The following is a 26,375-nucleotide window of genomic DNA, read 5'->3' on the forward strand; positions in this document are numbered from 1 at the left end:
AGTCAACAGAGGCGGTCCTACAGACTAGAGTCCAGATACACTTCACAGACATTACATTTAACTGTAACATCACTCTGATTCAACCTCAAAAGTACAACACACTCAGAAATCAAATTTGAATATGTACAGTAAATGAAGTTTATTGGACTGAATGACGTTTGACTTGCCATAACAGGTCAACATATAGCAAAGAGTACATTTAACATCACTCAAACAGTCAGTGAAACTTTCTAAATCAATAAAGGGTGTACAAAATGGAGAGTGGAACATAGACAGGTTTCTCCATCCTCTTTTCTTCCAAGAATAAAACATTACTGATATCCTCCTTGTCTTCGACTTAAATTCTGTCACTGCAGTATAACATTTTTACATAGAAATACAAAAAATGTGGAAAGGGGTTTGGTCTCTTTCTCTTTTTTAAATAAGCTCCAAAGAGTGCTGGAAGCAGAATGAAAGCAGGTTTTAATCATCTAGGAAATCATCGTCAAGGTTAACATCTGTGGTGTCGATGTCGTCCAGCTCCATGTTGTCCAAGTCCACTTCCAGCTCGTCCAGACACTGTAAAGACACACACAGGTCACTTATTACAGCCTTAAATGCCCCAATTATTTATTTTTTGTCAAATCTTGGAACATTATATCTTATATGAACTGTGCTGTACAACATCAATTATGTTATTTTAACGATGACTTGCTGTATTTTTGTCTGTGTCTTGTACAACCATGTGGGCTGGGCATGACAATAACATCAATCAATCAAGGTAAAAAAAAAAAACATTCAAACAATTAAAATAAACATTCAGAGCCAAATTCACATACACATTTAATGCAAATAAGTACAACAAAAAGATAAAAACCTACCTTGTCATTTAATGAAAATTCAGGGATTTCCTGTTGTTCTTCCTCAACTGCTGAGGCAGCAGCAGGTTCGGGTTCAGGTTCTGGTTCAGGTTCTGGTTCAGGTTCTAAAGGTGTCACAGTTGATGCTGGTGCTGCAGCAACAATAGGAGCTTCTGCTTCAGTGGACTCTTTCTCGGGATCCTGTGTCTGTGGAACACCGTCAGTCAGAGAATGAATACTCGACTTCCTTTCTAATACTGTCCAGATGTGATATGTGAAATGTGGAGTGTAAACCAACCTTTGGAGGACAGAAGGTTCCTTTGGGCTCATATCCTTGGGCTTCCTCAAGGATATTCCTGTCTTCATTGGGCTGAAAACACATGGGTATTTTAAGTTTGACATGACAGACTGAGAAACAACAAAATAAACATTGTTTAAACACAACTCATTGCATCACCAAATGTTCTCACTTTAAAACATCCTACAACTCACTGTGATAAGAGGATAATCTGTGGCAGGCCTTGTGGTGCCCACGCATGTCTCCCTCAGATAATATTCAGCTGAAAATGCTTCTTTCAGTCCTGGGAACAGATTCTCATACTCTGTAGGATCTGCCAAGGATTCAGCTGCCTGTAATGAGGAGTGGGTACAATGTGTATTGGCCAAGAGCAACATGCAGATATTCAAACTCCAATATGTTAATATGATGCTAATTAATCTAAGCTTTTGGGGAAACAACATTTAACTGAGACAATATTGTTTCCAATAAACTAAGCAACAGAACTGACCTTCTGGTTGACTTTAGCAAGGTTCTCCCTCCACAATTTGACCACACGGGACACCTGGCTTGGCAGATATGTACGAGCCAGGAAGGCAGCCTCAGGTAGTCGGTTAGTCCTAATCAAAAGCTCCAAACACTGATCCAGTCTGCGAAGAGAAGACAATATGGCAAAAAGTTGACAAAAAGATTGCAACCTTTTCACCAATTTTTCCACCAGTGTCGCCACATTTTATACTCACTTCCCCTGGAGGAAGTAGGTCATGAAGGCCACATTGTTCTTTCCATCCCTCTCTGCGCCCTCAGCCAGCTTGCCCACCATAGTGGCATTACCGGAGGCTGTAGCAAGGAGAAGAAGACCACCATAATCCTGGGCATGGTGCAGGCACTCCTGGGCCAGACTAAATTGGCACTTGCTGATAGCCAACTCTGCCAGCTGCTTCCATTTCTGCTCCGACTGCGTAAAAATATTTGAAATGTTCTTGACACATAAGTACATCAGTGATACAATTACAATGATGTACAAACTAACAACTGTAGATTATTCCCAATATATCCATACAGCACATTAACAAACAAATCGATGCAGAATTATGCCACAAAATACAATATTTTAGCATATCAATATTTTCTAATATATGTATATATGTATATATATGTATATATATATGTATATATACATATATATACATATATATATATATATATATATATATATATATATATATATATATATATATATATATATATATATATATATATATATATAGCCTGTGTGCTCTTACCTCTGCCTCCACAGCCAGCTGGTTGGCAATCTTCAGTTCTCCCAGCTGCAAAGCCAGCTCAAACCTGTGCTCAGGGTCCGTGGACACAGCAAGAGCCTGCTGCTTGAAACCCTGAAAAGACAAAGAATATAATAATTATCATTATGTATTATATTGTCATTATAAAAATCTGTAGATGATAAGTCCAACGTTTGTATGTTTTCCTCTGCTGTGTACCGTCTTTACAAAAAAAAATACAGCAACTGTCTCTGCACTGCAAATAAAAAGAAAAGGAAGTACTACCGTTTCCTAACCTGTTTCTCCAGGAAGTGGGCCACCCTGGTTCGCTGCTCTTTAGGAATTGTGGGCAAGACCTTGTCAGCCATTCCAAAATCCCTTCTCATAACAGCAGTCTGGTATTCGAGGACTGAGACCAGCAGCGAGTAACTGACAATGTTGAGTTCCTTGTCTCCTAGGTACAGACGGTCATCTTTGGGTATGTAGCCCAGTAAGTACATGGTTCTACAGAGACCGAGAATGAGAGTTAGATAGATTTTTCAGACTTAGCAAGCAAAATTCCAATTTGAGCCAAACGGCCCTCTACTCTTACCGGTCCAGGTGAGCAATAGTGACAATTTCTCCTCCAACATAGTAGTTTAGTCTATTCACAGAGCTGGTGTAGATGAAGCAGTCTCCTACCCAGAGTCCAGTCTTCACAATCTCCTGGATCTCACCCTGGACCTAAAGAAACAATAAGAGCACACAATTTGTAAAATAAGACAAAAAGAAAAACAAGAAAACAGTTAAAGCCCCATGTTGAAGATATGCCTAACTACTGGGTAAGACTCCTATCAAGGAATGTGTTTACATTGACACACCCACCTCAAAGGCATCTTCAATGCCATCCTCTGTAACCCCTTCGTTGTTCTCATGGGAAGAAGCAACTTTATCTGCCAGGTAACGCAGAATGAAGAAGGACTCATCGGTAGCAATGCAGACCAGTTCACCAGAGTCTGACCAGAAAATCTGTGCAAATAATGAATATGAGGAAAAATGAGTTAAGAAAATGAGAACAAGATAAAATAACAGGTCAGTGAAGTATTAGGTAAAAGAAAGCTAAACTAAAACTGTCAAGTTTACGTAACAAAACCAAAATATGCAGAAATAAAAGATATGAAGATGAAGAGTAAGTCAGTCTCACATGTTTGGGTTGGATCTCAATGCGACGGATCAGCTCTGTGTTCTCCCAGTCGTAAAATGCCAGGCCATTCACTGATTTCACCCCGAGCAAGAAGCCTCCATAGATCCCTGCAATGAACAAGGTAACACATGCAGTGATGAAAATTATCTAGAACAAAACCACAATTCTATAATATATATGCATTCATAATACCTTCCGCTCCAAAGTCAGGCTTAAAAGATTTCTTTTCTTTGAAGTTTTTGAAGATTTTGACAAGACTGTTGCTTTCTCTGATGGCATATCTGGTTTAAAAGGAGTAGTAGTTAGCGTTTAATTCCAATTTACAGAAATAAGGCACAGGGATGTAGTTCACATTATTCACTCTTTTTTCACACTTACTCAGAGGAGTCATGAGCCCAGGCAAACTCTTGCGCTGAACCAAAGCTCTTGTTCCTCAAAGCCATGGCGGTGTAGATGATATACTCCCCATCTCCACACACCACAACAAACCTGGAGCACAGAAATGTTTGCAAATAAATGACAGATATCTTCTTGCATAATCATTATTATTCTCTTTGTAGATGAGAGACAGTGGTATGCTCATGTCTGCTTTCTTCTGTGAATGTATACCTTCCATTGGGGTTATGTTGGATGGTTTGAGGGTAAATCTCACAGCTGCCCATGTCTTTGACAGCGAGTGGAAGTCTTTCTCCATCCTTAATTTCAGCATCACCCATGGCCTTCAGGTTTGCCTGCTGTATTTCACTGTGTTTGGCCCAGATGATTTTACCATTAGCGTCCATAGACATGGCTGGCTCCTCACGACCCACCTGTACAGCAGAAGGAAACAGACCAAACAGATGTTTAGCGAAAGAAAACACATTTTACTGTCAGATATATTACAATGACCTGTTCCTCCACTAACCTTGATAATGATGCTGCCTTCATCATAGCCCAGTGCCACATTGTTGGAGCCCCTAAGGCCACACACACACCACACTCTCTCCATGCCATAGTTCAGTGTACTCTCCAGGCGGTAAGTGCTCGAGTGCCAGATTCGCACGGTACCTACAGAGCGAAGAGGTAAGGTTATGCAAAGCAAAGTTTAGTATGAGCATGAGAGGGATGCAATGAGACATTTTATGAAATTTGAAGTGGGAAAAAGTGAGACATTTCTTTACCATCCTCTGATCCAGTGATGATAATCGGCAGCTCTGGGTGGAAGCTGACACAGGAGACATTCTGGGCATGACCCTCCAATGTTTGAACACAGGTCTTGTTCTACAATATAAAGAGAAAGACAGTTGAAACACAAGTTTCATAATAGTGTTCAGTTGCTCAGTCTGTCCATGTCTTGAAAGATGTGAATGAAAGATACCAGAGAAGTGTCATAATGCTTTCTAACCTGGTAGTCCCAGATCTTGACTTGGCGATCATCGGCTCCTGAGATAAGGTAGGGCTTGTCACCTCCACTGTAGTAATCAATACAGTTGACTCCTTTCTCATGGCCCTCCAAAGTGAAATTGGGAGACGAGGAGCCAAGCTGCCAAACCTAGGACAACCCAATGGACACACCAGAGAATCACTGATTGCACTGTAATTATATTTGTGTAAAGGAGCTAAATCTATAGTTTTTGAAGACACAGCAGTACAGCAACTCCTAAGGTAGATACAATTTGGAGTAAGAAACAACATGTGGTTGCTACCTTAATTGTCCGGTCCAAGGCTGCACTGGCAAACTGGTTATTATCCTTGGGGTTAATGACAATCTGCATAACGTAGTGAGTGTGACCCTCAAACACTTGGCTGCATGACCACTTCTTCTCCCAGTCCCATAGCTTGATCAACATGTCATCTAATCAGACATAGAAAGGCATTCATGCATCACAGAATAACATAATATGCATTTGACACTACCGATATAATATTCAGTATGCCACCATTATGACATCAAATTCACGAGCGTACCACTGCTGGTGAGGATGTAGGGCTGGGTAGGATGGACAGCGATACATCGGATATAGTCAGAGTGGGCCTCAAACATGTGGACCCGTTCCAAAGTGTTGTAGTTGAATACACGGATTTGCATGTCATCCTGTCAAGAAAAAAGGGAGAGAGAAATGTTCAATATTTGCCAAACATACACACATTAATAACTTAAATAAACACAAAATACCCAAAGGACCAAAAAGGAACACAATTAGCAGTTGTTATGCTATTTGAGTCCAACACAATGGTCAGCACATTACCACACAAAAACAAGATTAAACTAATAATAAGGTGGGCTTCCATCTGTCTGTTTTTATGTGCATTTTTTGATTTAAGCATTAAAAACCCCAAATGGAAACAATATCATAACATAGGTTTATGCTTAAGGGAGGAAAAAAAGTTGGAAAATTGATAAAAGGTAAACATGAACAGTACATAAAATGGAAACATATTCAGCAAATAAAGGATGACATTTAAAATTGCAGGAACTGCACACAAGAGGAGCTATGTGAGAGCTAGCACAAGTCTACCAAGCGAGTACAACTGCAAGGCTATATGTCCTGTAATGTTTTCATCTTGCTTGGCGTTCATAAATTACATTGTTGTATGTTCTTGTCTTTCTTCTATGCATCTTGGATTTAAATTTAACTGCTTATCTCACTAAACAAACAACAGGGAATGGAAACATGCACAGATTAACAAATACAATTTAACAAATTTATTTTGAAAATTCTGTTCCAATTTGCAATACATTATAATGGAAACCAGGTTATATCATATTTAACAAAACTATTGATATTATATTTGATTATTGTCAAAATAACAACCATATAAATGCAGGGATGATTATTGTCAGAATAACAACCATATAAATGCAGGGATGCAACTCACCGCTCCAGTGATGACCCAGTTCTTCCTTGCCACAAATTTGGATGCTCTGACAGGGAGGTCGCACACTTCAAAAGTCTTGACAAGAGTCTGGAAAACGAACATGAGTTAAGGCTTGCAGATATTACAACTGTTTTATGTGTTTATCAACTCCATTTCTAACTATACAGTCAATCGGATAAGGGCCTTTCCATATTGCCTTACAAACTAGTGACTGACCATACCTGTGATTCGTGGTTCCACACACAGACGCTGCCGTTATACAGACTGGCCAACATCCATGGCTCAGTCGGGTGAAGGTCCACACTCTTCACTCGGTCTGACCTGGCTGTCAGCCTCCGCTTGATGTCCAGCCTCAGAGGCTGAATCGAGAGACAACATCAGTGTATTTCCCTACGTCTTTATACCCCATAGTAAACTGCTAGCATACAGTTAGTTAGTACTTAGTACTGGGAGCGCAATCCAGTTTAGGAATGGCCTGCAATCCTACAGGTCCTACTAAAATTATTACATCCTCAATTCATAACATATATCAGGACATATATATATGTTATGCAGAAACAGCAACGTCTAAACATATTGATAGCCGCTAGCGATAAGCTAAGTCAAGCTAGTTAGCCGCTAAGCTACTTGTAATACAAAAAAAATGACACTGTTTCAAACTGCTTTTCTTTACAATGAAACAGGTGAATCGCGCGACTTGTGTGGATGTAGTACATCATAGTCAAGCATTTACAATGTCTCTTACCATGTTTTGATCCTGTACTGTCGCTATTAGATGTGTTGCGGAGTCTAAATGTTACACTTCCAGACAGTGAACACTGCACTGGACACTGACGTGGAACTTCCTGAAAACCAATCTCGCGAGAGCTGCGCCGTGGAAGTGCTGACGTGACATCAAGGTCGGCTCAGCAGCAGCAGCCGGCAACTTCATCCAACAGTATCCGGTTTATTTTCTGCCTTATGTCTCTACTCTTCTTTTTTGTCAGTGATGTCAGTGCCAGTGTGTCATGACCAGAAAATGTAATAGTGTTAATGACACAATAAAAACTCAACAAGTGAGCCACAGGAGAGGTAAGTGTGGCGCGAATATCTCTGCCCATTTCTGTCACTATAAATAGGCTGTGCGTTGAAGTCACTTTATGGTTCATACGTATGCAGGGCCATAAGAGTCACATATAGTAATAAAACCGGTGTATGCACAATAACAACATGTTTCAATGTATATATATATATATATATATATTGACTGATTTCTCTATATGATACATTACAAAGTAAAGGGCTATTTGAAATAAGATGTATTTCATTACCTTAATCCATAAATACTTTGCAAAACAACAAAAACAGATAACAATTCCATCATACAAAAACATTTAGAGCTGTTTTGGTCATTTTTCACCCTCCCTTTTTGACACCCTCAAGTTCTCCCAGGTCAATTTACTACTTTGGCTGCACTGTTGCAGATCCCCCAGATGATCTGTCAATGAGCATCATCTACTGTTACATCACAGGTTGATTATAGCATAACATTTTCAGATCATTGGTTTGCTCTGAAAATTGTCAACTACTTGTCTTGCAGTCTTGTGCCTTAAAATATTTCATACACACCCAGATGTGGCACATGAGTACTTTTATTCAGGTCGTTAGAAAAATAGGATCGTCTACTCATTTTACATTGCACTATGAATGAAAGCTTTTTTTTCTTTTTTTAACAAGTCACTTTGCACATGGATTTACTTTGGATTGTGTCACTTTAAATTCCCTTTTTATTATTGTTATTATTATTATTATCATTATTATTATTATTGTTATTATTATTTCCTGAGTTTATTACATGTGAATCTTAGATTAGGATTAGGATAAACTATAGACCTTCAGTTATGTAATAATAGTCCAGAGGTTTTGTTTCACAATTCGATCTCATTTGAACTCACCTGAAGGACACTGCCATATTTGCCCACCAGATGGCGATTTAGGTATTGGTTTCAAATAGAATAACAGTAAGACGGGTCCTACAGTCAGCAATGTGCGTGAAACCTATATGAAAGCTATCATTCTTCTCAGAGTCAGGTAAATTTGGTGTATTGTACATGATTTAGAATGTAATACATTCACAAGACTCCCAAGCAACCTCTGCATGTAAGGATCTACTGTCACTTAAGTCTTTTCTTTGTCTGAAGTAGTAACAGGTTTGCTCTAATACAATATGCAGAACCAATTTTACTCACTTTACTCACGAGTACAAAAAACATTACTTAAAAACAAACACCTCGTTTACTGAGTTTATTTTATTCTTTTCTCTTGAACACCTGATGACAAACCACATCTTCACACGTCAGCTCCTGTCAGGAGGGAAGAAAATAAAAATGTTAGTAACTTATAGAAACTTAGATAAATGGCAGTAATGCTGCTATTGCTCCAACATGCAGAATAATCCAATTCTGCTGTGCAATGCTGCCACTAATCCAACACATTTCTCTTATTTTGCAGACCAGCACATGTGTGAGCCTAGGCTCAAATGTTCCTCAAATCAAATTATTATGACTGTTCCTTTAAACCCACCAGGTGGAGTTTATCGTCTTCGATCCAGTGTTTCCAGCCTCGATTGGCTTTCTCTCCTCTCTGGGTGCACACCAGCATGTCCTTATCCCAGGTGACCAGACTCTACAAGACAACACACAACTCTGTATCAAAAGAATCTTCATAGTTTCCCTCTGCACCATCCACCCATCTCTTTAACAACATTCTATTAAAAGTATTCACTAAATTGTGGAGTCTCACAAAAATCAATAGCAACCTAATAGACACAATTAGTGAAAAACAACGTATCCTATCTTCTTGGCAATAATAGAGGTACAAATCAAAATCTGTGGTCACCTGATCAATCATTGTCAGCACATTTAGATAACACAGCCGTCCCATTCGCAAAGGAAAATGTAAAGATTATATAAACTGTGACTGACTCCTGTCAGTGAAACGGACCCACCTTGATGTTTCTGTTATCTAGTCCCTTGGTGTATTCGTCAAGCACCACGCCAACCGTGAAGGCGAGCTCATAGTTCCTAAAGGTGCTCAGGGTTTTGAAGTCAAAGTTGTCTCCATCTTGGGTAACCACTTTGGTCTGAGACAGGGAGATGGCGATTTTTCTTGTAGCAAAGTCAATATCTGTGGCCATAATAGAAAAACTTGGATATATAATAAATTCAGAGAAGTCATAAGTTAAGATGAGCAAACAATGTCATTTCAGGGGATTATAATTTCTCTCCAGAAAATGTTGCTATTATTTACTGTATAATAACAACAATAATAATAATAATAATAATAATGCCGACTATTACCATATGCATTAACAGTTGGACTCAATGCAAATCTTTTACAAAAACAGTTTTGCATTAACTCGGAAGAGCAGGACAAAAACAAGAGCATGAAATTGGATGACTTCTTCCACTTTTGCAGCTTGCTCCACCTCGTCACATCATTCTGTGATCGCCCGTGGCTTTCACACCTGACAAAGAGGTCACAGACCAAAATTGAACTGGAAACAATCAAACGTTTCTTACTTAATGCCTTCAAATATTCCTCAAATTTCTCACTGGTTTCCAGAATCCATTTCCCACTGAAGTCTGCAGGCATGTCGGCAGCTGGTGACACGGGTGTGTGTGTAGACTTTAGACAGTGTGGCGATGTAAGAAGGTGCAGGGTGTCCTGCTTTTATATCAGTCAAGGGAGTCAAGGGGCATGAGGCCACAGAACTATTGATGAGTATGTAGATAGCTTGAAGGGGAGTGGTGCAGATCCGCCAACTTTACACGGTCACTGGGGGTGGTTACTACAGTAAGGTCATGTGTTTGGAGGCCTTATATTCACTCACCCACCATACTTTCTCTCATATGTGCTGAACATACTGTACACTGACACAGACAACATCTGCCAGTGGTTATCGCTCTTTATTTGATCTTTTCTTTCTGAGGCAAACTCAAAAACCAAACTAGTGTTCCTGAACTTTGAGCATGAAGGTTAATAAAGTTCAGTCTTGCAGTTAAAAAGACCACAAATTTGCTTATTGCCTCGAGGCACATATTACGACGGAGTATTAGGACCAAACTGAAGAGAGAAGAAATTTTAATCATCCAAGAATAAAGTCGTAATATTAATAAAGACATAATATTACGAGAAAAAAGTCATAATTTTACGAGAATAAAGTCGTAATTTTACGAGAATAAAGTTTCTTTTTTGTCATTATCTAAAGTATTACTATTAAATAGCAGCAGCACACAGATGTAACCAGCGTTATCCCTGTAGTCGACCACTACTGTACCGCCCATTTCCTCCAAGTCTGTGTGATTCTTTCTTCCAAACAGACTCAGTTTCTTGCACAATCTTTTCAAAGTTCTGATGCTAAAGATAATGCGGTGCTGATGTGAGAATTTGTGAAGCCAAATTCAAAATGTAACTTCACAAAATGCTCCGTGTTCCTCATCTTGACGCAGGTCGCAGCGGATCATCTGAGCTTTTGCTTGAATAATAATTACGGCTTTATTCTGGAAAACATCACAAATTTATTCTTGTAATATTATGACTTTATTCTTGAAACATTTGTAATATTTGAGCATACACAGAGTGAATTTCATTATCGTATAATGAGAATTTAGTTTTGCCACAAAGTGTCACATGCTCATACAAGTGAAACATAATTCTCAAGAGTTAGATCCACACGTTCTCCCTAAAAGTCCATGATCATGAAATGATTTGTAATTCTTGAATGACATAAGCCCATTTTTCTTACTGTATCACTACTTCAGATGTATCCATTAAATGCAGCCACCACACTGGATCATATATCGTGCACACGCACAAAACATTAACAAGAAAAATGTTGCTGCTCCAAACATTAGTATCGCCACACAAATCTCAGCTCGGAGTGACTGATAAATACAGTATTGTAATTGAAGTCTGGAACTTATAAAGTACTCTTGTGTCACCACCATGAACCACAGATGTTGCTAAATCATTGGACTGAAACTGCTCGAACTACTGAGCACAGGATTGCTCCTACCATACATAGAAATGCTTTATTGAGAATAAATGTAAATTTAGATTTGACTCCGGCATCAGAATGTGCTTGGCCCCCTCCCTGACAGCATAATTCTTTGAACCAGCCGAAGCAAGAGCAGGGCAAGATCAATATTCAGCCCCCTGGAGAACCATAAACAGAGCCTGCAGGTAGAGGCTCGGGTGGTAGTGGGGTAGGAATGCACAAGAGGCGGCAGGAAGCAGAGCAGCAGGAAGCAGGAGAAGAAGAATGAGAGTGCGAGTTGGGCAGTTTATATGAAGTGCGTGGTTGGTAATGGCAACGCTCAAAGTGAGCTGACAGATGAGCTGAATGAGAGCACGGTGTTTGGTTGAACCTCATAGGGCTTCATTTCTTCACTTTTCAGTTATGCATGTCAAGGCCGTTTCGATTCCTAATGCATTTCACGAGAGGCCTTTTCAGATTAATGGAGCTTCCAACATCAAACTTGGGTAAGTAAGAGCAGTTTATTTTCCATGTTGTGTCTGGTTGTATTACAATCCATTCCCATTCACTGGGATCATATGTTGCCGTTCTACATTTCTGCAAACCACAGATTCGTATGAATCTCCTTCTGGCTGAAAAAATGCTGTCACCACAACGGTTTCCCTGCGATGAAGGTATCGACACAGTGGGTAACATTTTATTCAGTGCTGAATGAAGAAACCAGGCTGTACGGATAGTAGACCTGTCACACAAAACTTTTAATGTGACTTTTCAAGAAAATAAAGGTCTCACACGAGGTTAAAAAAAAACCCACAAGTGACATGTTTGAGCACTGAATAATTTATTGATTGAGTCATTTTACAATCAATTACACCGTCCCAAAGGATTTAGGAGGGACATATGTACATGTATCATATCTGATATTCCTTCTGGAGACGAAGCATCAGTCACCAATGAGTTCACAGTCCTAAACCAAACTTAAGATCATAAATTATTCAGAGAACCGAAATTAATTAACCCTTTGCCTTATATTACTCCTCTCCTCTCTTCATTGGCTCCAACTGTGCCAGTCTTCCATGAATTAAATTTACCACAGGCCATACTATACGTGTGCTGTATTATCAGTGTGGCTCTCCCATCACAGCAGCTAAACATGCATACTGCATGAATCCAACACATCTAAACATGTAAAGAGCACCGACATTAAGATAAACATACAGGAATGCATCCTTTCTGATGTAACACTGACGTAGTTCCTGTAATACAAATAAATATTGGTGCTGTTGAGAAACGGCAACAGCTTCTCCAGAAAAATGGTAACCAGATCATGCATCATGTATGAAATGGGTCAGAAGGTGTGTCAGAGTCATGGGACGTGTCTGGTGTGTGTATGTGTGTGTGTGTGTGTGTGTGAGTGCGTGAACCAGTGAAATCAGCTGAGCCGCAGCCTTGTTAGGTCTTCTTGAACACCTGCTTGCAAACGACTCCTGCAGCTCTCAGCTCCTGTGGAGGAAACAACAGAGCACGGTAAGATTTTGGATTTCATTATAAAAGAGAAAGAAACTACAGTAACTAGGGCCTGGGATGGGTTCATGGTCAACGTGGCACACATAATGTTCAAATAAATAATATTCCCATACTTGAACATAGAGAGTCCATATGATTTCCCACACAACAATAATTTAGAACCACAGGAATAAAGGAGCATTCATTATATGATATCAAATATACTCTATTCCGGTCACTGTTGAGGAAAACAGTGACAGTTTTCTTCAGTTCCGTTATTTGTCCAAATTGCAATTTATTTTCTGCCACCAGAGGCCACTGTTGCCCTGCTTTCAGACTCCTCCAACTCTTGGGAACCATTACACTAATAAGTAATTTCATGGTAGCTGATTAAAAACATCTGTTGGCGCCACTTAAACCAAATAATTTGGCTGATTATTTTTTTCCTAGCTTTGATAGCAGTAATCATACAGAGGTAAATCTGATAATGCTGAGCTAATGAAAATGATAATGTGCTAGTCATTACTTTGAATTCTTTTCAGATGCAAATGTTTTCATTATACAGGCCACATTGGGACCACACTATGAATAATTTCACAGAGGAGTTGTTTGGGGGGGAAAAATGTGACTCAAGTCTCTCTAACTGAAATTAGTTTTTGCAAAGTCAAGATAATAACATGGCAGAAGTTGATGCTGATGCCTGCTGATCGCTGGAGGTCACCAGTCATGAAGAAGTGGAACGTTTTTTTAATTCTAAAATGACTTGACATATTACTGCTCTCCTCTCTTCATTTGACTGCGAGAAAAACTTTTGCAAAATGTTGTTTATTGTTTTGTCTGAACTCAGCACAGTCTTTTTCTTCAAGGAAATGTGATTTACTTTACTTTACAAATTAATTGTAAGAATGGAAATAGAATTAACCGTGTGCTTGTAACTTTTGAACAGCTTAATTTTCTGCATTCATGCGCTTCACATATTCTAATTCTACTAGTGCTTGAGGCAGTGGGCTAATTCGAACCGCTGAAATCACACATTTAAAAAATATGCACCAAACACATTGCTGAGAGGCATTTGGGATTATAATTTAAGTGTCCAAACTGCAATCATCTAATTCATGTGAGGAAGTTATGTTTTGTTTTTGGGTTTGTTTTTTTTTGTTTGTTTTTACCAAATGGAGCTCATCTCCTTCCACCCAGTGGGTCCAGCCTCTTCCTTCAATCTCTCCCTTCTGCACACACAACAGCTTGTCTCCTTCCCAAGTGATTGTGGTCTGTATTGGGATCACAGGTCAGGCAGAAACATCATAGCATTAAAAATGAGAATGTAGATGTAGATATTAAGTCAAACACATACAATATCCCGAGAGAGAGGCCCAGTTCTCCTCTGCCACGTGACCTTCCCTTTTTGCCACTCACCAAAACAGCTTACAGCTAGTCTATAATAAGCCTAATCAGCATAAAAAAGGTTTATCTCGGGGGGACCACAGGAAATCTTTAAGCCTGTTCAGTATTCAGTGACACAGCCCGATCAAATTCTTGACTTATTTCTCTGCCACGTTCACTTCTTTACCTGCAATATGTGCCATCAATCTGCCTTACAGCAAAACACTGACAGGAGTCTGGAAAGTTTTAAAGAGTTTTAAATGCAGATGGAGGACCCAGGCTCACCAAATGAGGCCCTTTCTACATGGAGTTTGTATGTTCTCCCTGTGTGTGTGTGTGTGTGTGGGTGTGGGTTTTCTCTGGCTACTTTACGTCCCACAGTCCAAAAACATAATTGAACACTCTAAATTGCCCGTAGGTGTCAATGTGAGAGTGAATGGTTGTGTGTTGGGCCTGTGATGTACTGGTGACCTGTCCAGATTGTAGCCTGCCTTTCGCCCTGTGTCAACTGGGATTGGCTCCAGCGACCCTTATTTAATAAATACAGGAGGAACATTTTGTTTGGCCTCCACATGCTCATTAAATTCTAGAGCAGTGCCACTGAGGAAAGTCCATTTAAATGCGCTACACTTGCAGCAGTGCCACCTGACTTAAACATCTGCATAACTATAACTACTGGTTTAGCAGGTTTGCCAAAAGCATCAAGCACCTTCATTAAAATGTATTAAGTCTGTCCAGAATACACTGGTCAGGAAATTTACCATGCATTTCCTGTCGTCCACTCCAGACAGATCCTCCTCAAACTCCTTGCCCACATAGAAGTCCATGTTGTAGTTCTTGAAGGTGCTGAGGGTCTTGATGATTATGTGGTCCCCGTCGTGGCTGATGTCCTTGTCAGGCTTCAACAAGGTTGCAATTTTCCTGATGGCAATGTTCACATCTGTGGCCGGTCCAGGGGCAAGGTAAAATTTAAAAGAAAACAGGGAGGGTGCAGTGAGAAGCAGGGAGATTTAGAGCAGTTATTCAGCTTCAGAATATTCTGATTGTTTGGTGGTAAAGCAAAGGTAAAAGTAATACAACTGCCTGGAATTCCTGCTTATGATGAATACAAGTAAATGGAAGATATTATATATTTCTATCTCCTTTATTTTGGTACTGAGAGATAAGACAAAATGTTAATTGCTATAATCTCACTCTACCAGAGGACAAATCTTATTATTTATATGAATATTATGGAATAAATTATACAGTTGCAGACTGACTTTTAAACCTGAACAAATGTTCTACTACCATCAATAGGTCACCTACCGCATATTGATATACAATACTATTAACAAATATTTTTAAACTCACCAAGAGCCTTGAGGTACTCCTCAAAGTTGTCATTAGAAATCATTTTCCAGTATCCGTTCAGATCAACAGGCATGTTGGCTGTGTTCTCGCAGGTTTTGCTTGCTCTTGGTCACTGAGGAGGTCTGCCGTGGACGGCTGTGTGAAATGGAATGCAGAACCGGCTGTGAAAACCCTCAATTTAAACCAAATTCACTTTAATCCGATTACCTGTTCCTCACACCTCCCACCACACAACACCATGTAACACCACAATCCCCAGTGCACTTCCTTTGTATGCACTGTACGCTGGGACCATTAGCGTAATACACATACAGTACATACAATACACTTGTGTGCTCTATATTTGAGAGTGCTTACTCTGCTTGCCTTGGATTACGTTGAATACATTTACTTTATTAATTGACACAGGCGCACTAGTGTCTAATTCCACGTGTGGCAGATTTGGCTTGGTTCTGTGTTGTGTAAGATGGCGGCTGTTATGAACACATTACGATTACTGGGCCATCAATAATCAATCTACTGGGTACACATCACACAAGGATCAATTAAAACATTGATCAGCCCTTGCTTCTTCTGAATGGGGTTTGGATAATAAGCGGAGCACAAAAGCAGAGTCATCTGAGCTTAAAATTATCCAGCTGCAATAATTAAATGCAGCACAAAAGGCCTGACACATCTTTTGTCTTGCCTAAATAACTCAATTAATTTGATAATCTCTCTTTTGGGCCAGCTGCACCCAACCCACTGTCTAAATCCTTAGGCTCAGCTACACTGTGTGGAACACACACACACGTTCTTGCAGCTATCCTTTTTAGGACTCTACATTGACTTCAATTCACTTCCAAAACAAAAAATCGTATGATGCCCTTAAGTTGTGGAGCTAACACACAGAGAGAAAACAACAATTCACTCTGACACTCAAACTCTGCATGTTTTTGGACTGTGGGAGGAAAACGGAGAAAACACACACACACACAGGGAGAACAAGCAAACTCAAACATGCAGAAAGGCCCTTGTTCAGGTAAAAACCCAGGTCTTTTTAACTGCAAGGCAACAGTGAAGGTCACATGGAGGGGTAGTGCCTCCATATGAAAATTATTTCACATAAATCTTTTAACCTTTTTAAACCCAGGAAATACATTAAAAAAAGACACCCAATAAGACAAGAAATACTTCATAGACAGGATTTTAGAACTAATTGCACTGCTGTGAAATGGTGTGTATGAACTAAAAAGACACAGCTTTGTGAAGATGCAAAGTGATGCCTTGAAAAAGATTTAGGCCAAATGTGTTTGTGCAGGCTGTGCAAACTTCTTCCGCTCTGGAGCCGAGTGGAAGCAAACAAGGCAAAGCAGCGATCTGTGAGTGAATCCACTCTCTGAGGACTCCCGTGTTAAGAACTGACGTCTGACAATCAGTCATCCAGACTGGCCTCAGCACTGTGTCCTTATTTTTCCTCTCGCTGTCCTCAGTGTAAAGGTTGTGCAATCTCAGGGTCCGGGATCAGGTAATCCAAACTGAGGCCTCGCCTCAGAGCCCGCTGCACTTCTGTGGCACTCGTCTCATTCTTCAACCATTCCCTAACCAGGAAAATGTTTTGCTGGTGGCGGGAGAGTGTGTCCGACTCATGTACGGTCCATTTGGGCTGCCGCTCACCTCGGCTGACAGAGACGAGGCCGAAATGCCCCACCACCTCTTCCACATGCTCATCAAGCTGGGGATCAGAAATGTGTTGAGGAGATCGGCTCCAGGAGCTTCAGCTGAGGAGAGAAGCCTGAGGCCAGAGACAGATCATGTTGCTGAAGTGAGGAGAAAACAACTTGACATGTAACATGTAGTAGCTACAGCTGAATATGACTAAATTTATTCTGAATTTAAAGGACCAGTGTGTAAAATTTGCCTTTAAATAAAAACTGTTGGATTCTTGTAGACATAGAATAAGCAATTTTCTACGTGCTACGGGCCTTACTTTATGTGCCACCATCTTATGTTGTCATATTTCTGCTGCAGCACGAAAGGACACACTGGCCAGAGTGTGCATTAGGCATGAATCTTTCTACGCAAATGAAGAACGACATTCTTTCTGGTATGCAAAGGCCATCGTAGTTCCCTGATGTGCTAGAGAAAAGGAGGTGTGAGAGGAGGAGTCCATCATTTGTTAAAATCTGCAGTCTCACCATTAGATAACACTCATTCTTACACACTGGACTTCTTAAAATGATCCATCATTGTAATTATACTCTAAGATGACTGATGATGTGTCAACGGATATTCAATCATTGGTCATATAAAAGATGTTTCCATTTCATGACTGTTGTCTGATTTCAAATATCCATTTTAAAATCATTGATAGCTCAGTCCCTGTTTTTATTCGAAGCAGTAATGATGAAAAATAAAGACAAGCCTAAAGTTGTGCTCATTTGACAATATCAATGTAAGGAAAATGGGTTGATCCACAGTTAATTAAAAAAAGGAATTCAATATACATGACTAAAGTGTGAGTGTTTCCTCATAGAGAGCTCATATGAAGAGAAACATTTAAAAACATTACAAAAAACTGAGTCTGGACCAAATAAAAAGTAGAGCAAAGAGACTAAAACTTACCACAAATTACACATCTTAGATATTCATGGTGCTGGAGGCTGAAGTTAATCATAACAACACAAATTACCCTTTCTCAATAAAAACCCAAAGCAAACTCTGTGAACTGGTGTTGCATAAATAGAGCTGATGTGACGAAAATACCAAACCAACTTAACAGACTTTTTAAAAATATTCTTTTTCTCTTTTTTCCCCCTCTTTTTTTTTCTCTCTCTCTCTCTTTTTGCAGAAATGCCAGTCATTGCAAATAAAATAAATATTTGATCGTCTGTCTCTCTGATGAGGTCTCAGGACTATTCCTGTCCATGCTTCTATTTTTCATGAAATTTGTTATATTGAAGCAGGAATGAGTAAAAAAAAAACAAAAAAAAAACAGCAGGGCCTAACCAGACACCTCTGTAAATGATGTTAGATAAATCAAAGATAATCCGCGAAAATGGTGTTGAATACTGATTGGATAGTTTATACAACTAGAAGACGCACACATGCATGCAAGACCATGAGTCTTAGAAAGTTTCTTTTTTTTTTTTAAATCACTAATACTCTTTAACCACATATAGTCAGAAACACATTGCACAGGCACATTATATGTAGATTAACTCTTACTCTGTTCCTGTTAACCCTTAGAACACAAAGCATTTCGGCTGCTTTTTTCCAGTACTATGTTAAAATGTACAGTATATACAGAGGCGATAAGAATGTTTCCAGAGTTTCAGAATAAAAGTTTTTTTTGATATGGAACGATATATATAGTTCACAATAAAAACACATTTGATGTGCAAAATGAGTCAGTAATAACACATAACTTGATTTTAAGGGGTGGGCCGAATGAAATGTAATAGGGGGCCGCGAGTTTGAGACCCCTGATATAAACACATCTGAGCAAAAAGTACTCACAATGTTTAAAATCGCATAGAATTTTTGAAATTAGGAAAAAAGTCACAGTTCAAAGTTCACTTGGCCCATTTTTATGAACAAAATACAAGAAAAACTAAGTCTGTTTTTGTGACCTCTGTACAATTATTGCTACTTTATATCACTACTAAAAATTAGATACAAAATGAATGATAACAACAACACAAGACGATTAAAAAAAACAGGACGTTCATATAAGGAGTTGTGTATTATCCCCACGGCAATTTATCATGGATGCACCTAAGGGTTAAAGGCTCACATTAAAGTGATACTCAGTATGTTCTGCCCAAGCACTGGTCTCAGACAGTCTATAGCTGTTAATTGTAAAAATATGTTTTACAGTAAGTATCCACAGTGCATACACTTTTAATATACAATATTTATCAAGTCTACCATTTGATAAGTAGCACTTCACTCGTAGAAAATTGTGGAAAGCTGTTTTATCTGACTGACCCCAGCTCACCAATAACAAGGAGTTCTTACTTGAGATGGGCGCAGTGTTGCTGCTGGAGTTGGTATGCATTCCTGTGCTCTGCTCATATTCCTTTAAAATACGTCCATAATGGTACCGGCCCTGTAGACAATGATATATGAGCGAATTAGGGACAATAATACCTGGTACAGTGTATCACCAGTTTTATGTGCACTTGTGTATTATTTCATTTTCTCAGTATGTTTATTCTTAACTGGCCTGTTTTTTGTTTTTTTTTTATCGCCATGCCATTAAACTGAAGTAAAATACAAAGAAAGACTCATTGAGGAGCCTTTAAAAAGAATGAAAACCTTCACTGTTTTCAAGTAAAGCTTCTTAAAGAGGCGCTCCCTCTTATGCAGCTTTGTGTGTGCGTGTGTGTGTGTTCAGGAATGAGATGACGTGTGGCATGGCCTGACAACAGGCCACTTCATGCCTTGATCTGCAGCAGTGTTACACAAACACAGCTTAGAGATTGGGGGGGTGAACAAAGAGGGATACGTTTATTAAGCATAGGGAGCTTTTAAATGTGCAAAGAGTATGTGTACATGTTAATGTAGTGTGAGGTATAAATGTATCATTGCTGATTACTTTCTTTATAGTCAGCTACACAAACTGTAAATGTTTCTGCACAGTAAAACTCTTGCAACATAAAGTGGGACAACCTCCAGATTTTTTTCCATTCAGATCGTCTCATTATGAATGCAGCACCTGCGTCTGCCTCTCTTTATCTATATGCATGGGCCAGGCAGCTTTTTTCATAACTACATGGCTCCCACTTGTGCCATCATTTTAACAACTATCACCTCTGAGTTCACCCCGGGAAAAACCCAGATCTGCCACAGGTCCAGTCGAGTCTGACAGTCCTCAAGAGACGATGATGATTTAGGCTCGGAGGAAATGGCAACACTCTGTGACATGTACAGCTGAACGAAGGGTGGTAGATGAGCCACAGAGGATTTGGCATCCCTATGTGTTCTGCTGGAGCTACGGTAAAAGTAGGACAAGGAAAGAAAAAGGGACAAAACTTGTATCTTATGTCCCATGAAATAAAGAGAAGGATGTGAAAGGAGAGAAAATGAGCCAAAGGAAATATAGAGCAGCAGCAAGTCAGCCCTTCACCCTGTTGTGATCTGTCCTCTAGTGCGACAAACATCTTTCATGATGAGACATGCTTTGGAAGAAAAGGGTTCAGCTAGGCTTGATAGGAAATAATATGTGTAATATGTAAACAGCCCATACAGATAGAAATCTGAAGGAATAATTGAAAAAATGGGGAATCAGTGTATACTAGAGACACAGCACTTTGACTTAAAGTCTTTTGGTGCAAAATAATGGCTTTTTTCCTGTAATTTGCACTGAATATACTTTGTTTGAGTGGCTAACCAATCTGAATTTTAAATTGAAATGAATGCAGTAATCCTAAACAACTTCAAAAGATGTTCATTGACGGAAAAATGACACTGAGCTCTTTTACTGCAATGCCTTGAGTTTGCATTCAACACAAGGTAACATTAAAAGCACTTGTTCCACTTGTCTTGTGCTTTGTTCCACTTGTTTGATTGACCAAAACGATGAAAGCTAGTTTGGACCTGGGGTCTTCAAAATGTATAAAACGCTGTGAGCGTGTCTGATGGCAAAATCTATCATGCTAAAAAGTTAGGGAGGAGGAGAGGTGAGGTACTGATTATTTCATCTTTGTAATACAAGATTAAATAATCACAGAGGTGCTTGTCAACAACAGCGGACAGTAAAGGGGAGGCAAAGGCTGCCACAACCCAAGGAACTGTTCTAGAATGTTCTCATACTTTGACCCTGGCAACCCTCTTTTCCCACTGAAGCAAAGAAGCAATAGAAGAGCAATAAACTTGTTTTATACCTCATAGTGACCACTGTCTCCGTCTAGTCTGGCTGCTGGCTCTCACATTCATCAACTGTGACCCAGTTGCAGCTCTGCAGTGCCAGCTTTGCCATAACAATCCGGTGCTTAGCCTGTACCAGGCCTTGCTTTTCCATAACTGTCACTCACAGGTGACACAATGCCACCCACCACCTGGTACTTGCCTGAAGGGAGAGATCATTACACAATTTTTATGGGTTGTTGACAAATAAGTAGACTATAAATCAGCAGATAAAATAAACACCATATAAGATAATAAACAAAAGTATTATTGTTTTGTCAGATCTTACTGTGACAATCACCCTATGGCAAATTATAAAGTGATGGTTTATAGTGAATTGAAATGTATAATTAGTGTTAAATACGTGTTGTTTGTTCATTGTCATTGTCAGTTAACGTTGCGTTCATAAACCATTGGCTCTTTAAGTTTGTTTTAAAAAAATCAACATGACTTCCACTAACCTACACAGCCCCAGTCACATTAACCACGTTATATGCTGTCATCCATTTTAAAAACAAATAAATACCACTGACTGCCCTGAGGCAGTATTTTTAGGCTCCAACATAACAACTAGTCTGTTACATTACATTCAAGGACAAAGGCTATGACTGATCTCTCCCTGCCCAGTGAAATGCTGCTCATACTCATAAAGCATCCTACTCCAGGAGCTGACTTAGGACCAGCACAACTCTAAGGTATAACAATGATATTGTTATGAACATGTGACCAGGCCAGTACGCTCATTCATCACTGCTTTGAGACACAAATAGTCCTGGGTTTACATAAAGAGACAGCGTCTGCTGACACGGCCACTATATTGGACCGTGTGACACAAAGTTATGTAGTTTTGAAATCAATATCAGTCAATAAAACAAAGTTTACTTTCATTTGATTCTTCTTTGTAACTGTTGTTACTTTAGCCACTAAGGGACAGATCAGGTTCATACATGGAGAGGAACATATGATTATCACTGCATGTCATTTTCAAACTTTTATTTGATTGTTCTTTGTAACTATATTTAAGAAAAAAAAAGGAGAAATGTGGTGTGCTTAAAGCCTGTGTTTATTGATATTTTGGCCACATAATACTAAAACAGCCTATTATTTGATATTAAGGAGACATGAACCAATGTTTAGCATTCAGTTTGAGTTCTTTCAATATTGACTCTCTTTATTGGTTACCAAAAAACCCAGCAGACAAAAACTGTGTGGGTCCACAATCTTATACAGGGGTTGCTTTGACCTTGATGTTTCTCTATTATACTGTCAACCTATCAAAATAATAATGTACGCGTATTTGTCATTTTTATATTTACATATAGTGCAAATCCTAATTTTACACAGTGTCTGGGATGACCGGATCTGACCTGTGCCGTGCATGTGGTCCGTGGCCAGCTCAAACAGCCTCATGTGCTGGTTAGTGATGGGATTAAAGCAGCCACAGGCTAACAAGACTAGTGCAATGTGGTGGTTAGCCTTTTCAGTTTATTCCCTCACGTCATGGCCAAAGAACCTTGCAGAAAAGCAGAAGGAAATGTCAACAATGTTGTACGGGAACTGGACAATGGGACACGACGGTGAAAAGAACTAAGCAGTAGAAAGCCTCCTCTACAACGTTCTACAGGGACCTGAAACTCATTTTCATCATCCTGAACCATGTGGTAGCATTTTAAAGAGATTTGCCTTAGCTGCATTAACTTAACAACCAACTTTTCATTTGGTGGGAGTCTTTATCCCAAAGCCCCACACAATGTATGTGTACAGTTCTTGTATAGGTGGCCACAGTGAGAGGTAAGCTCATTGCACTTCCATTCTCTCTCTAAAGTATCATCAAGGCATCAAATGTATAAATAGTGAGAGGAGAAATTGGAGGAGCTTTAACAAATCAGACACTGGAGAAGTGAACCAGCTTTAGTGGTATTTTATTTTAATGTCCACATGTGTGTATGTAGGGAGCCTGGAGGGAAATGTACACTGATAAAAAATACAGCCAACATTTAGTACAATATGCACTCCTTGTCTGGGTTAGTACAAGGACCAAATAGCAGTTTGTCGTATCTGTGACGAACCAGTGGGGGAGAGGGGGGCACTACAGAGCTGATTATGTTAAGAAATATAAGCTTAGTCTTAGCATATACCTTAAACACTGTGCAAAACACTTAAAGTAAGTACTGAACTAACCATTAAACCTTTCTGGAGACAGAGTGGTAATGCAGAGCAAAGCATCATACTGTGTGTGTGTTGAGGTTTTAAAACACACATTCTGTTACAATATGTAGTGATATAATTATGTTACAAATTACAAAACAGTAGGCTTTCTTTCTACAGGTTTTTGTGGTCACACATAGATATTTTTCTTGATTATTTGATCTGTTGATTATTTTCTCAATTTATCCATCAGTTTATTTGGTCAACAAAATCTCATAAAATGGAGAAAAAGGTGTTTATCTGTGTTTCCTGTGATGACACTGAATATGTAGTTTTGTCCACAAACGAAAGGTATTCAATTAAATGTCCACAGATCCAGAACAGTTTTTAAAACAGTGTTTATTTTGTGACAAATGTGACAAAATGTGAGTTTTTTCTTAACTTCAGAACACAGCCGTGTGAAGCAGCCTGTACTCAGCCATGACATCGAGCAAGCGGCTAACGTCAGTTAGCCTACAAACGCAAAACAAACACACATTGTAATGTATGAAGAAAGTGACTTTAAAGGGAGGAAATTAAATAAGTCACAGTCCGTTACAGTGTATGTAATGACAGCCTGATAAAAAAAACAAAACTGTTTACCTTCTCTTTACGTGCAATATAAGTGAGTGTGTCACACTGTCTCGGTTCCATGCATCAACGGAGCTGCCGCTCCATGGTTCCATAGTGAAAACTCGACTGAAGTGCGATCCCTGGTGGTTACGGGTAACTCTGAGCGAACAGAGCTATCCATGGTGCTGAAACACATACTATTTATTTGGACATGATTTGTACAGCAGAGTGATCAGCAATCGTGCTTCAATTTATTAGGTACACCTGATCATAAAACTAGCAAAATCACACGGCAGCAATTTAGGCATGTACACAAGGTCAAGAAAACATGCTGAAGGTCAAAGTGAGTGTCAGAATGGGGAATTAAAATCATTTAAAGTAACTCTGAACATGGCATGGTTGTTTGCATGGAGTTTCCACTCACAACCATCTCTAGTGTTGACAGAATGGTCCAAAAATATCAAGTGAATGGCATTTCTCAAAAATGCTTTGTTGATGCCAGAAATAAGAGAAAAATATCCGTACCGGGTGAAAAATAATGACAGAAAGGTAAAAATCCACAGATATGCAGAGGACCCTGTCTCAAAGCCCAACATGTCAAAGCAGATGGGCGACAGTGGCAGAAGACCACAGATGCCACTTTATTCGGTGTCCTCTGTATCTAATACAATGACTGGTGTATATTAAAAAATGTTGCAGTGAGTTTCATTTGCATAGTCACAACAACATCTTTCTGGAAGAGAAGAAAACGAAAAGTTACTTTAATATTATGCTGACCTTTACGGCAATGCAGCATCAAACACTTTTCTGCTCCCAGTAACCTTTTATTTCACTGCTGTTAACTGCTTGTCAGAGGGAAGGGAGAAGCTTTGTCGAACACTAATTGACTGTTTGTACTGCAGCCGGTAAAGGATTTCTGAACAACTCTACAGCAAATGGCTTTTCCAATTATTTGCCCAATGACAGCAGTTATGGTTACATGTTTGTACACACTGGAGCCGCATTTATAAACAAGGTCATTGTAATGGTCAGTGTTTACCCTCGCTGTAAATTGTGGATTACTGATTTTTACTGACTTTTCATAATTTCAAATGTTAATAAACTGATTAATTTCGCATGATATTGTGTGTATCCTTTCGTGCCATATCATAACTTTTGTCACTAAATCGTCCTCTCATCATGTCCTTATTCATTAACTTGGTTGCTCAGCTTGTATCAGTTAAAACAAGAGTTTGTCTTACACAATAAGGAGTGAAGTCACACTAGAGTCAGCGGTAATGAACACACACACACACACACACACAAAAACACCTTAACACCTCCTGGATGAGTTTTTCTGAGGATGAATTGGAGATAATGGTAGAAAGTTACATTCAGAGTTGACTCAGGTGTAGGTGGCACAGTGTGCATGTTCACACCTCTGACTGACAACTACAGATTTGTACCTCTGTCAAATAAGTTATAAATTGGCTGTGTTTGATTGTGAGCAACATTTTTAACCCTTAGTGCTCACTCTTGGTTAATCGCCGTGGGGATAATACACAACTCCTGATGTCGATATCCTGGACGTGTGTGTTTATAGGTCACATCTTCAGGCTTTACACAATGTGTTCATTCTTCTTCTAACATGTTGTTGATTCATTTTATCTTGCGGGGTTTTTTTTAATAAATACTGAAATACTGAGTTTTAATAACCAAAACAATATTAGTATCAGTATTAAGGAGTCACAAACCTTTCACTAAAGGAAGAAGGAATAAGTGTGTTTTCACTGCTCTGCTGTGATGTAGCCACCACAACCCATGGAAACCGTCAACTGGGAGTACATGGTTGTGTGTTCCTGTAAATGAGGCCCCGCCTGTTTGTCTCCATATGCATGTGTGTATGTGCACATGTGTTTGTGTGTGTGTGTGTGTGTCCATCTTTGTTATCCTCTTAAGTCACTTGAGGTCTGCCACCCTCTAATCCCCAGAGCACACACCCACACCCAAAAGAAAAGCGGGAGAAACACAGGGGAATAATTGAAGA

At 39.3% G+C, this 26,375-nt stretch overlaps 3 protein-coding genes and 1 pseudogene across 3 annotated transcripts; all 4 read right to left on the reverse strand.

Moving 5' to 3' along the window:
* Nucleotides 1-114: 114 nt before the first annotated feature.
* On the reverse strand, nt 115-7,283 carry copb2 (COPI coat complex subunit beta 2). The gene is made up of 22 exons (XM_044023169.1): nt 7,187-7,283; nt 6,663-6,800; nt 6,442-6,528; nt 5,530-5,656; nt 5,268-5,416; nt 4,967-5,113; nt 4,743-4,842; nt 4,487-4,629; nt 4,192-4,391; nt 3,961-4,071; nt 3,775-3,863; nt 3,583-3,689; nt 3,264-3,407; nt 2,992-3,122; nt 2,696-2,903; nt 2,403-2,513; nt 1,860-2,074; nt 1,628-1,766; nt 1,332-1,469; nt 1,138-1,209; nt 861-1,046; nt 115-558 (listed from the first exon to the last, which is right to left on the reverse strand). The coding sequence occupies exons 1-22, from the start codon at nt 7,187-7,189 to the stop codon at nt 463-465; spliced, it is 2,841 nt and encodes a 946-aa protein (XP_043879104.1). The 5' UTR covers nt 7,190-7,283; the 3' UTR covers nt 115-462.
* Nucleotides 7,284-8,710: 1,427 nt separating this feature from the next.
* Nucleotides 8,711-10,109, reverse strand: rbp2b (retinol binding protein 2b, cellular). Its single transcript, XM_044047082.1, has 4 exons — nt 10,002-10,109; nt 9,428-9,606; nt 9,004-9,105; nt 8,711-8,783 (listed from the first exon to the last, which is right to left on the reverse strand). Exons 1-4 carry the CDS (start codon nt 10,072-10,074, stop codon nt 8,730-8,732), a joined length of 408 nt encoding a protein of 135 aa, XP_043903017.1. The 5' UTR covers nt 10,075-10,109; the 3' UTR covers nt 8,711-8,729.
* Nucleotides 10,110-12,282: 2,173 nt separating this feature from the next.
* On the reverse strand, nt 12,283-15,865 carry rbp1.1 (retinol binding protein 1, cellular, tandem duplicate 1). The gene is made up of 4 exons (XM_044047088.1): nt 15,701-15,865; nt 15,109-15,287; nt 14,134-14,235; nt 12,283-12,961 (listed from the first exon to the last, which is right to left on the reverse strand). Exons 1-4 carry the CDS (start codon nt 15,771-15,773, stop codon nt 12,911-12,913), a joined length of 405 nt encoding a protein of 134 aa, XP_043903023.1. The 5' UTR covers nt 15,774-15,865; the 3' UTR covers nt 12,283-12,910.
* Nucleotides 15,866-16,717: 852 nt separating this feature from the next.
* LOC122781928 lies at nt 16,718-23,247 on the reverse strand (annotated as a pseudogene).
* Between the last annotated feature and the right edge of the window lie 3,128 nt (nt 23,248-26,375).

Source organism: Solea senegalensis, linkage group LG1, assembly GCF_019176455.1.
Source record: "Solea senegalensis isolate Sse05_10M linkage group LG1, IFAPA_SoseM_1, whole genome shotgun sequence".
NCBI classification, from domain to species: domain Eukaryota; kingdom Metazoa; phylum Chordata; class Actinopteri; order Pleuronectiformes; family Soleidae; genus Solea; species Solea senegalensis.

Excerpts from the sequence above, each read along its gene's own strand:
- copb2 (XM_044023169.1), bottom strand. Across the intron at positions 2,075-2,402 it reads AGCTGGCTGTGGAGGCAGAG|TCGGAGCAGAAATGGAAGCA; the intron begins GTAAGAGCACAC and ends ATTTTTACGCAG. Across the intron at positions 1,047-1,137 it reads GAACCTTCTGTCCTCCAAAG|ACACAGGATCCCGAGAAAGA; the intron begins GTTGGTTTACAC and ends GGTGTTCCACAG.
- rbp2b (XM_044047082.1), bottom strand. The coding sequence starts at position 10,074 with ATGCCTGCAGACTTCAGTGGGAAATGGATTCTGGAAACCAGTGAGAAA. Across the intron at positions 9,607-10,001 it reads GGAATATTTGAAGGCATTAA|ATATTGACTTTGCTACAAGA; the intron begins GTAAGAAACGTT and ends TTATGGCCACAG. Across the intron at positions 8,784-9,003 it reads AAGACGATAAACTCCACCTG|GAGCTGACGTGTGAAGATGT; the intron begins GTGGGTTTAAAG and ends CCCTCCTGACAG.
- rbp1.1 (XM_044047088.1), bottom strand. The coding sequence starts at position 15,773 with ATGCCTGTTGATCTGAACGGATACTGGAAAATGATTTCTAATGACAAC. Across the intron at positions 15,288-15,700 it reads GGAGTACCTCAAGGCTCTTG|ATGTGAACATTGCCATCAGG; the intron begins GTGAGTTTAAAA and ends GACCGGCCACAG. Across the intron at positions 14,236-15,108 it reads TGGACGACAGGAAATGCATG|ACCACAATCACTTGGGAAGG; the intron begins GTAAATTTCCTG and ends ATCCCAATACAG.